At 42.0% G+C, this 12,428-nt stretch overlaps 1 protein-coding gene across 1 annotated transcript in view; it reads left to right on the top strand.

The window, feature by feature from the left end:
* Positions 1-6,193: 6,193 nt before the first annotated feature.
* LOC126266639 (lon protease homolog, mitochondrial-like) overlaps positions 6,194-12,428 on the top strand; it is a 131,656-nt gene continuing 125,421 nt past the window's right edge. The window contains exon 1 of the mRNA XM_049971029.1: positions 6,194-6,950. Coding sequence (XP_049826986.1) covers positions 6,543-6,950 — 408 coding nt within the window. The 5' untranslated portion in view covers positions 6,194-6,542. The remainder of the gene's footprint in view (positions 6,951-12,428) is intronic.

Raw genomic sequence — 12,428 nt, 5'->3', positions numbered from 1 at the left:
ATATGCAACACGAACAGCAAGGACCCCAACACACTTCTCTGGGTAAGCACAAAATTACTTCTACATCTGGCGATGACTCTCCATCCAAGATAACATGCTGTGTCCTCCCTACCAAAACGTCCTTCATTTAGTCACAAATTTCACATGATACCATGTAGTTGGGGAACTGAGTCAAATGCTTTTTGGAAATCAAGGTATGTTGCATCTATCTGACTGCCTTGATCCAATGCTTTCAGTATGTCCTGTGAGAAAAGTGCAAATTACGTTTCACTTGATTGATGTTTTTGAAATCTATGCCTGTTGGTGTTGAGGAGGGCATTCTGTTCAAGGTACATTATTATTTTATATTCTGACACAATTGTTGTAAGAATTGTGACCAAAATATGAGTTAAATATTTATTTGACACTACAATAGTCATAGTCACAGTACACAAATCTAAAAAAAGAAAAAAATTGCGTATTGTGACTATGGCTTCACAGTTGCAGTGTCAAATAAACATTTAAGGTACCTTGTTACGTTTGAGCTCAGAATTGCAACAGATTGATGTAAGGATATTGGACTGTAGTTTTTTGGGTCACTCCTTGTACACAGTTGTGACATATGCTTTTTTCCAAGAATTGGGTAGTTTTTTTTCCAAGGGATCTATGACAGATTGTAGTTGGAAGACGGGCTAACTAAGTCGCAAGTTCAGTATAGAATCTGACATGGATTTCATGCTTTCAGTATGTCATGAGAGAAAATTGAAAATTGGGTTTCACATGATTGATGTTTGTAGAATCTATGTTGATTGGCGTTGAGGAGGACATTCTGTTCAAGGTACGTTATTATTTTATATTCTGACATAATTGTTGTAAGGATTGTGACCAAAATACAAGTTAAATGTTTATTTGACACTACAATAGCCATAGTCACAGTACACAGATTAAAAAAAGAAAAAAATGTCTATAGTGACTATGGCTTCACTATTGTAGTGTCAAATAAACATTTAAGGTGCCTTATTGTGTCTGAGCTCAGAATATGCTCTAAGGTTCTACAACAAATTGATGTCAAGGACATTGGCCGGTAGTTTTGTGGGTCACTTATTGTACACAGTTCTGATATTTGCTATTTTTTCAAAGAACTGGGTAGCTTTTTGTTTTTCTTCCATTAAGCCCTGGAGCTTTGTTCCATTTTAACGATTTCAGCTGTTTCTCAACACAATTGACACTAACACTTACTTATTCATCTTTTAAGTGGTATGAGGATTAAATTGGAGCAATTCTGTAAAGGAATATTTGAAACTGGAGTTCAGCATTTCAGCTTTTGCTTTGATGCCCTCAATTTCTGTTCCTGTCTCATTCGCCAGGAACTGGACACTTGCTTTAGTGCCACTAACATCCTTTACATAAGACCAGAATTTCTTTGGGTTCTGTGAAAGGTCATTTGACAATAGTCTGCTCTGGTAGTCGTAGAAGGCATCTCATATTGCGCTCTTGACAGCCAAATGCGTTTGAGTTAGCATGTCTCTATCTATAGTCCTACACTTTGTTTTACACCTATTATGCAGTAAAATCTGTTCTTGTAGAAGTTTCTTTACAGTGACTGTATACTGTGGAGATTCTCTTCCATTTTAGACTGTTCTTCTGGATACATTACTATCCAGTGCACTGTCAACTATTTTTTCAAACTTGAGCCATAGTTCCTTTATATGCTCCTGCCATGCACTGAAAGTTTCAAGTATATCATTGAGATATGACGCTACTGACTTTTTATCTAGAATATATACATACATACATATATATGTATGTATACATGTACTTCTGCTTGGTTTAGTTGTCGTTTGTACTTTGGTCATTATTGTTGTCACAATCATATAATCGCATCATGGTCACTGAGACCAGTTTCGATGTGGACATCTTCAAAGAGATCAAGTTTGTCAATGCCACAAGATCCGATAAAGTTTCACCATAAGTGGAATTCTAGCATATCTGTTCTATGTAGTTTTCAGAGAAGGCATTCCCTAATGTCACAGAGGATGTCATACCCAACACTAAAATAACTGTAATTTTCCCAGTTAATTGGTGGACAATTAAAGTCACTACCCATGATGACAGTATAACTAAGGAAATTACAAACAAGTGAACTGAAATGTTCTCTAAAGTTTTCGATTACATCAGGAGACAAGTCTGGGGGAGACAGAAGACTCCAATTATCATTTTATGCCCACCTCTCATACTGAGTCTTGCCCAAACAATCTTACATGCAGCTTCAGTTTCTAACTCAGTGGATTTGAGTGTCTTGCCTTCTGTGTCAAATACACCAACTTCATTTCCCATTTGCCTATACTTTCGATATGCACTTTAATTTCCCCCCAAAATCTCACTGCTATCAATTTGTGGTTTCTGTACCTAGTATTATGTGAGCTCCATTTCTTTTCATGAGCACTTCAAACTATGGCTTCTTGTTGCGAATGCTTCAGAGGTTTTCCTATAGGATTTTAATGCTTTCACCTGAGGGAGGCATTTCTTTCGATCTTACACTGATACTTCTGTGTTTAACTGGATTGAATGGAGAGTCCCCTAACCTAAAAAAACCTTGTGTACTCTCCACACACAGTTCGCTATCTGAGTAGCAGCCTGTGATGTGGGGAACCTATAGTTCTCAACCCTACGGTGCAAGTCCAGTAAGTCACAACCCTGCTTGTTACAGATGCTTCAAAGTCTATCATTTAGCCATTCCACTTCACTCAGAATCAAAGAGCCACAATCAGTTATGGGGACAATGCTGCAATCTGTGAGCTTTGTTGAAACTCCATGTGCAAGGTTGGTCTTCTCAAACTTCTCTGCCGGTCGCCGGAATCTGCCAAGTATGGTCCCAAAGCCCAGATGACTGAGATCATTTATTCCAACGTGCGCCAAAATCTGCAGTCGTTGCACCCAGTTCCCTCGATGGCTGTTGGAATTTTCTCTTCAACAAGTTGAAAGAGGCCACAGCCATACACACTGAGTACACCTGACATCCTTTCCTGTCCCTTGCTGTTTCCCTGAGGGATACCATCATTCACCATATGTTTGAATGGCTGGTGAATAATAGACCTCTATACTTTTGCGTTTGCCTCCTCTTGACCCTGAACAAAACAGGTTTCCCCAAAACAGGTGAAGTGGGTCCCACTATCTCAGATTCAGTTTCAGTGAGAGAGAACACCTCAAACTTGTTGGTTGGAGGGGTCGGTACAAGAACCTGAGTTCTGTCCGGTTTCCGTCCACCCTATACAACATGCCTAGATTTACCACTGATATGCCATTCGCAGTAAAGTGGACGGGTAATGACAGATCCCTTACTTTCTGCAGAGGAGATAGGATCCGCATGAGAGGATAGCACTTGTGGTACCTCTGGTACCAGTACCACAGGTACACGACTCTTGGGAGCTCTTCCAACACACCAGTTTTCAGCAGCTCCCAATCGTCGCATGTTTGAAAACAGTATTCACAGTGAGGCTGCGTTTTGGCTGGTGTAATGTATTACAAGGCAGCGAAAAAATAACTTTAAATTAAGTCTGCTGATTATATTTTAATCTGTTGCGCTACAAAGTTGCTAATTCCCTATAAGAATTGAAGCAACTACAAAATGAGATTCCTATTAAGGTAAGACGAAAATCTGTTGTAAAAATTACTGGTTTCCTAAAACTTTTTGAGGTTCATTATAGTTGTTTGCAAACTCGAATACAAAGTTGTTTACTACAGATGTAGACAATATATAGGGCTACTTATCATTAAGGGAAAACCAGATGTAGCACAATATGGTAGTTACAATATCTGCTACTGTAACTAAATCAAAAACACCGATTTACTACAGACTGCTCGTGGCAGCTTTCGAAAATTCTCAAGAATTCACATTTATTTGAGTTAATATACAATGAAATTCAGAGTTGATGCGTTCTTCTCAGAACTGTGAAACACAAACCACTGATCTGCTACGCAATAAATTATGTATCCAGCCCATTCATACTGGTAACTTCCAAAATCGTAGTTTTTTAAGTGTCTGGAAATTACAAAAAAACATTTATCATGTAATTGAACAATGAAATTAGGGAAAGATTATTTTGAATGAGGGTAGGTTTTCTCTTCTCAAAAATTTTGAAAGAGCACAATTAACTTTAAGCCTATAATCGGCAATAACTATATGAATTCACTGCAGCAGTCGCCAATGTGCTAAATTTAGCAATATATTAAAAAAATGGGTATTGATACAATCAATGAAAGATTATACAGAACGATGCAATCAGTAAAATAAGCGAATCTAGAACTTCAAATTGGCACATGGTTCTTGTACACCCGTTCTCACACAAAGGAAAATTCACTTAGCTGATTCTGTAAACATTCCTACACTGGCGTGCCAAGGAGGAACAATGCAGCATGAGTTAAATGTAAATGGAAATGTTATGCGACTTTTTTTGTAATGTAATAAACTTTTATTTACAAGTTAACAATACATTTGTGCAGATGAAAATATCTCTAAGTTTCTTGTGTACATTTTTCATATAGTTTGAGAGTCTTTTTCTTTTGCTTTCGCTGTGGTTGCTTTCTGATACACGAATCTGGCATTCAAATAAACTATTTTGTTACATTTTGTTCACTTGCTAATTGATTCATAAAGGTATTGTGGTTTTTATTTTAGTTACAATGGGGCATAGACTTTTTTCTTTTAGTTTTTGTTTTGTTTTGATATTTGGAGTCTGTTAATGCTGTCTTTGCAAAATTGCTATAATTAGGGAGAGAACTGATCTGGCGCCATAAGGTGGCATTTCTTGAGCGTTATTTGTAATTTTAGCTTACTGACTATGACATACATCTAATGAACAATGAACAAGGCAAAATATGTATAAATATAAGTAAGCATATAAAACAGGAAGGTGCCATATGTGATTTAGTGAGAGCTAGTCATGAATGGTGGTTGAGAGAAAAAGAGAGGGAGGTGGGGGGACAGAGAGAGAGAGAGAGAGAGAGAGAGAGAGAGAGAGAGAGAGAGAGAGAGGAGCACATTGACATACGATAAAAAAAAGGAATCTTTGCAACTCTTAATATTTGTATAGGGCCACAAGCAATTTTTTTAAAATAAAAACTTATATGTGATTGTTGACATGGGTTTCGGTGAGTTGCTTGTTTCGTAAATTACTTACATAAACACCTTCGTTGTGGCATGTGATGTTTCTCTGATTTGTTGGTGCTCTAACTTGATGTGCACTATAATTGATCACAATCAGATCTTTTCTTGTGTCATTAACACTTTTTCCCAGTGGAGTGACGGAATTATTTTGTGACGCAGTATTTCACTTGGGGAAACACTGTATATGCGCAGCACACATTTTACACACGTACACACTTTGAAGATGCATTTGTAGGAGTGTTGGAGGGTGGGAGCTTATCTCTGGCATCAACGGCGAGGGCGTGAGTGGTTAGTGGAGGGGGTGGTGTGGCGGCGGCGGCGACGGCGGCGGTCGCGGAGTGTGGGGACGGGGGGCGTCCTTGAAGGCGGCGTCCAGCGGTAGTTGCTTTTCTGCCTGGCTCGCATGTGCTCCTCCCAGAGATCTGTGAGGAACTGCACTGCGTCCGTTTGCTTTTTTGCGCTTATAGCACGTGCTGTCATCGCTAACGTTCACATGGTCGCGATGCGCTTGGGTCGTGGGAAACTTTTTGCAGCAGGGACCGTGAGAGCTGTAACTTCTATAGTTCGGTGGTGTGCCCTGTTCATGTGTGCCACCATTCTTCTGTAGTCTCCTGTATCTCCTGGCTTGTCCGACATGTGAAGCGGTGTTCGAGAGAGTCTATCTGGTAGCACTTTTCGCAGTTCGACGACTCGCGCATACGGATGCGTGCTCGACGCTCGTTCGTGGGCATGGCCTTGTGTACGACTTTGTACCACGTGTCTCTAGCTTCTGGAGGTATTGCTCTTTCCGAGACATTCTTCCAGGCTTGTGGCCAATCGTGGTCTGGAAGATTCGTCTCTATCTTGCTTCTACTTTGTTAGGGCCTCCTGTTGTTAGGTCGTTCGCTGGGTGCAAGACTTTCGATTTGACGCCACTTCGGCGAATTATGCGTCGATGGGGATGAAATGATGATGATTAGGACAACACAACACTGAGTCCCTGAGCGGAGAAAATCTCTTACCAAGCCGGGAATCGAACCAAGGCTCTTAGGATTGACATTCTGTCGCGCTGACCACTCAGCTACCGGGGTGGAGAGCGTGCATTTATCTCGGTGAAAATTGCTAAAATGTGTGGCACCAACAACGCTCGTCTTCTGCCTGTTGCAGCTAACAATGCAGTGACCGCCAGTGTGAATTGGGTTTTTTCGCAATTGTGTGATTTGTTGTATTGATGTCGAACTCTTATTATAATTTCAGTTCAGTATGTTTATGTTACAAAGTGTTCATGGATGAAAGATATAAAGTATATTTACGATAGGAATTAGGTACATCTTCGATGATTGGTTGTGAAATCTTTGGTAAGTTGTTGTCAGAGATGTAGTTGGGTGATGAAACAATCGGCAGGTAGTGGAGAATCATGTTTTCAAAAGTCGGTCTTCGTATGCTTTTGTTGTGTAGCAATCGAAAGGTGCATCTGTTGACTCATGAAGCAAATCAGTTGACGCTTTTGAAAGTTAGGAGAAGGTACATTGAAGTTTTAGGAACAGTAACACCAAGGAGTTTCTATACTAGGACTATAAAGTATGATACGCCGGGGGTGCGATGTCTTCACTCAAGCATTCCAAGATATTCTGAAGCGTCGAGTGATCATGACAATAAACCACCGAATGACTCCTCGTACAGAAGTGGTAGTGGAAGTGATGATGACCAACCCACTCCGCGCCCTTTGCCGACGACTGTTGCTGTCCCGGAGGTGTGGCCAAACGTGCCTTTAATAGCTGTCAACAGGACGCCGCTCTTCCCACGTTTCATCAAGATTGTGGAGGTGAGACGCATAAACTTATGAATGCCACATCAGTGCGTTAATACCAAGCACATTGGTGAGTTTTGCAATCGAAGCATCCGTAACTCTTTAGAAACAGTGAACACCACATTCTATTCGCGTTGACTGTAAAATATTATGGCAGATGTTTTCTCTGTTGGTTCATGCTGTGCGTTCGTTACTGAGCTGCATTAGTCACCCTTAGTCCCTAATGCAAATGTGTTGCTTATTAAGAATTATAGCCACTGGAAGCTATGCGTGTTGGTAGCTACCATTGTTAGTTTGAGCTTTTTAATCATCCGTCGTATGACACAGTCTTCATCCCCATTTTGTGTATAGAACATATGTTCAACACCCGTCAGTACAGTCTTTGTCATTGCAATGTACAAGAGAATTATGTTTTTATTGAATATGTGCTATCCCAGTTCCTTTGGTTAATTATAAGGATATTCTTGCTAGAAAATTTCCATGCTCTTTTCTCGGTGGTCTATGATAGTTTACTTATGAATCTAATTTAAGTTGCGTTACAATACCTGCAAAATGTGTTTTCCCCGCTTCACTAAAAGCAAGAGATTCTTCCAATATTATAAATTAGCCCTACCTTGTTTTCTTTGTCGTCGGAGGATTATGTACTAGCTTGCTTTTCGCTTGAATCATCTCTGTGTTTTTTATTTCTGGTATGAGTATTTTCTGTTGATATTATGTGGAACAAATCAGGTTAAAAGTGTCGTACTGGTAGTCTCATTAGGTCATAAATGAAAATCTTGTATTGATGTGAATTGAATTGTTTTGTTTTGTTTACAGTTTTACTCAATGGTCATTCTAGTTCATGCCGACTTAAGCCGACCTTATATGCTGCCAGATATTAGAAGGATATACTGGTTCCCATTATGTCTGGTTTTGGCATGGTGCTTCCTTTTTTAAATGCCTTATGTTTTTTATTTAAACTATGTCACTAAGTAGTAGTGTGATGTCTCATACCATTTATTTTAGTTGTTTTTATGAAGGCCTGACCCCAATCTACAAGTTTGTTACCTTTTAGATTGACAGGAAGCATGATATTATAATTATATGCTTCATCCCTCCTTTCTCAAGTCTCTCATGCTTTATGTGTTTTTGTCCTTTACTGAGCACATGAAACCATTGGTTACCTTTAATTTTTTTTGTTCTTCTTACTGTCGTGTAACATTGTCACATCATTACACTTTATGTGCCACATTTTTGGTGTCTGCAAATTGTTAAGTTTGTCTCAAAATTTTCAGTTTGCTTGTGCTATAAATGCTGAAGCTGTGAGGCATCTCTCTCTCTCTCTCTCTCTCTCTCTCTCTCACACACACACACACACACACACACACACACACACACACACTTTTAGGAAGATTTAGATACATACCTTCACATATTCTGTTATGCCTAATTTTTAAACTTTTGTGTTGTTGTTGTCTTCAGTTCCCCATGCGGGTTCGGGTGTTAGAATATGTCCAAGTTTTTCCTGCCTGTCATAATAGGCCACTAAAAGGAGTCTCCATCCTTTTGGCTTACTGAGATTTGTCCCCTTTCTGGGTTTGCTCTCCATCTTTCCAAATTTTTATGAAATGTGGGCCATTTGGGAAAGGACGCCTTACGTGGTACACTATATATCCCTCGTGTCTTACGATCTTCTGCACCTAATATTGTGATGGCACTATAGCTCCTCCCATAGTCCAGCTATTTAAGTGAGGACACCTTAGGCGGTGCATACCCTCCATCGATTGTCCACTGTCCTCTTTTGTCCCCGTGGCAGTATTGGATTTCCATTCACATAGTATCCAGCACAGTAGCTAGTCCGCCGTGGCGAGGCCGTCATATACCCTATTGGTAGTAACCCTCTGACAACACAGGGATTGCACTGCTGATGCGTGAGCTGCAAACTTCCCACATGTGCCAAGTAGTAGATGACCATCTTCTTGGGGCATCAGGACTCCTGGCAACAGCCATCACTCCACGTGGCCTTTCCTGTGGCTGGGTGGTGCCCATGGGGAGAGCCCTGATCAGAGTGGGTGGCATCAGGGCGGATGACTTGCAATGAAGTGGACCAAGTCATTTCTTGCTTTGTGGCTGCAAAGCTTCTACTTTTTGTTGATAACCTGGAGCACAAGTTTGAGAAAATGGCTGTGTTGTACAAAATGAGAAATGGGTTGGTCTTGATTCAGACAGCAGCCTCAAACCAGACCCAGGTGTTGCTTGCCTGTGACAAGTTTCTGCCACTCCCTATAAGAGCCTCAGCATGGTCCAGGGTATTATTTTCCATTGCGACCTTCTCTTGCAGTCCAGTGACGAGCTACACACCAATTTAGAACAGCAGGGTGTTCACTTCATCTGGTTCATCTATAGGGGACCAACAGAGAATAGGATTTCCACTAGTGCCTTCATCTTGACCTTTGAGGGTGATACATAAAACCATATGTACCTCCCACTATGCAATGCCTTAAGTCCTGGACATTCAGGCACATGTCCTCCTGATACTATTTCGGTGCGAAATATAGACACTGCCGACGTCCGCTGCATCCGAATACTCAGTGTCAACTGTGGAGAGAACGACACCCCCCTGCTCACTGGACTGCACTGTACTCAGAAAGGAGGAGAAAATTATGGAGTACAATATCTTGGACCAGCTTTCTTACCAAGAAGTTAATCGGAAATATAAACAATTGCACCCCATTCACTTGACATCTTCATGTGCTGCCGCTACATCACCACCACCCTCACTGGCAACAGTAGTTCCCACATCTCTGCCTCGTACACTGGGCCCTCAGGGCCGCCCGAATACGTCTGCCCCCTTGGTGGTTGGGGCACCTCTTCTTCCATTGCTCCCAAAGCTCCTACTTCTGGAGCAATAACCCCCCCTCACCAAATGCCGGGGACATTGGTCCCCTTCCCCCAGCCGGAGAAGTGACAGCCTCCTCTGGCTCCTTTCGCACGGAAGAGGTCTCTTGGAATTCTCCCTTCCAAGGTCTCCACCAGTGCAAAAATGGACACTCGCCAGTGGCTGAAGGAGCCACAAGCTGCTGGACAAAGGGCTTCACAATCTTCCTCAGTGCCTGAAGCTACTTCAGAGAAGTACTCCCAGGAAACCCCTAACGAGAAGTGAGAGAAGAAACAGACGAAGAAAAAGTCTGCTAAAAAAACAGGAAATTCGGGTGGCCCGAACACCGCCACTGCCTACCAGTCCTGCATCTGAGGACAAGGTGCACATTTTAGTGTCCCTTGAGGACCTGGATGTTGCCAGCACCTCAGTCACAATGGAAATGGATACAAATACTCAACCTGTGGCAGCAAGTGATCCTGAGGCATAATCTGCCTCTTTGGCCACTTCATGCTTTCCCCAACTACAGCAAGCGTCATTCTTCAGTAGAGCTGTGGTGGTTTTTTCTTGACCTGGCTTGAGTTACAACAACTTTTAAGCTTTATACCTCATTTTTGCATTGCATTTCAAGGAGCTTGGTTTCAGGCAAAGCAGACCCCTAGCTTTTGTGACTGTTAGGAGTATTACAAAAATCGTACTGACTGTAACAGGATGTCAGATGGAGTCTATACCTCTGTACATAGCACGCCTATGCCCTTTTAAACACATTTAGAAACTGTGGCTGTCAGTGTGAGGACAAAGCTGAACATTACCATCTGCAACATCTACCTTTCTCCAGATGGTGAGGTACCACACCCTGTATTGGGTGCTGTAATTTCCCAACTCCCCCACATTTCCTGCTTCTGGGTAATTTTAATGCCCATAACTCTTTGTGGGGTGAAACCAAGATTAGTGGCCATGGGAAAGATGTCAAGAATCTACTAAATCAACTCGTCATTTACCTCCTAAATACATGGAGTCCTGGCCTTCTGCCATCTATCCACTGGAGAGCTCATGATGACTTGTGTGGTAGTGACCATTTTCCACAGTCTCTGGCCCTCTCCCAGTGTCACTCACCTGGATGCTTGCCCAGATAGGCTCTCAGCAAGGCTGACTGGGACGCTTTCACCTCTACTAACACCATTGAATCTCCATTGCATGGCAACATCAGTTGGGTGATCCAGACCATCACTAATATCATTGTTTCCACTGCTGAATCGACAATCCTTTGTTCCTCAGGTTGTCCCCAGGGGAAGTCAGTGCCTTGATGGTCGTTGGAAATTGCCACGGTCATTAGAGACCGTAGGCGGGCCGTCTGACTTGTAAGTGTCACCCGTCCCTGGAGCTTCTTATTGCCTTCAAATGGCTCTGTGTCCAGGTCTGTCAACTCATCAAACAATGGAAGTAGGGGTGTTGGGAATGATACGTCTCCACAATTGGAACACGAACTTCTCCTTTAGATATCAGGCCTCTGCCAGTATACCTGGAGATATAACAAAGATTCCAAGACTTACCAAGCGGGAAAGCGCCGGTAGACAGGCACAATAAAAAAACACACACACACAAAATTTCGAGCTTTCGCAACCGGCGGTTGCTTCGTCAGGAAAGAGGGAAGGAGAAGGAAAGATGAAAGGATGTGGGTTTTAAGGGAGAGGGTGAGAAGTCATTCCAATCCCAGGAGTGGAAAGACTTACCTTAGGGGGAAAAAGGATAGGTATATATTCGCGCGCGCGCGCGCGCACACACACACACACACACACACACACACACACACACACACACACACACACACACACACACACACACATATCCATCCATACATATACAGACACAAGCAGACATATATATTGGCCTTTAAATATGTCTGCTTGTGTCTGTATATGTATGGATGCATATGTGTGTGTGTGTGTGGGTGTGGGTGTGTGCGCGCGCGCGCGCGAGTGTATACCTATCCTTTTTCCCCCTAAGGTAAGTCTTTCTGCTCCCGGGATTGGAATGACCCCTTACCCTCTCCCGTAAAACCCACATCCTTTCGTCTTTCCCTCTCCTTCCCTCTTTCCTGAAGAAGCAACCGTTGGTTGCGAAAGCTAGAAATTTTGTTTGTGTGTTTTTATTGTGCCTGTCTACCAGCGCTTTCCCGCTTGGTAAGTCTTGGAATCTTTGTTTTTAATATATTTTTCCCATGTGGAAATTTCTTTCTATTTTATTTACATCGTATATATATATATATATATATATATATATATATATATATATGTGTGTGTGTGTGTGTGTGTGTGTGTGTGTGTGTGTGTGTGTACGAGTGTACACCTGTCCTTTTTTTCCCCCCAAGGGAAGTCTTTCCGCTCCCGGGATTGGAATGACTCCTTGACTCCTTACCCTCTCCCTTAAACCCACTTCCTTTCGTCTTTCCCTCTCCTTCCTGAAGAAGCAACCATCGGTTGCGAAAGCTAGTAATTCTGTGTGTGTTTGTGTGTTTTGTTCATTGTGCCTGTCTACCGGCGCTTTCCCGCTTGGTAAGTCTTGGAATCTTTGTTATATATAAAAAATCACAGAGAGTCTTGCCGAGCATTATGCTCACACCTGTGCATTTGAGA

The sequence above is a fragment of the Schistocerca gregaria genome, chromosome 4, assembly GCF_023897955.1.
Source record: "Schistocerca gregaria isolate iqSchGreg1 chromosome 4, iqSchGreg1.2, whole genome shotgun sequence".
NCBI classification, from domain to species: Eukaryota; Metazoa; Arthropoda; class Insecta; order Orthoptera; family Acrididae; genus Schistocerca; species Schistocerca gregaria.
Note: the sequence above shows the minus strand (reverse complement) of the source record. Positions and strands in the feature narration are given on the sequence as shown.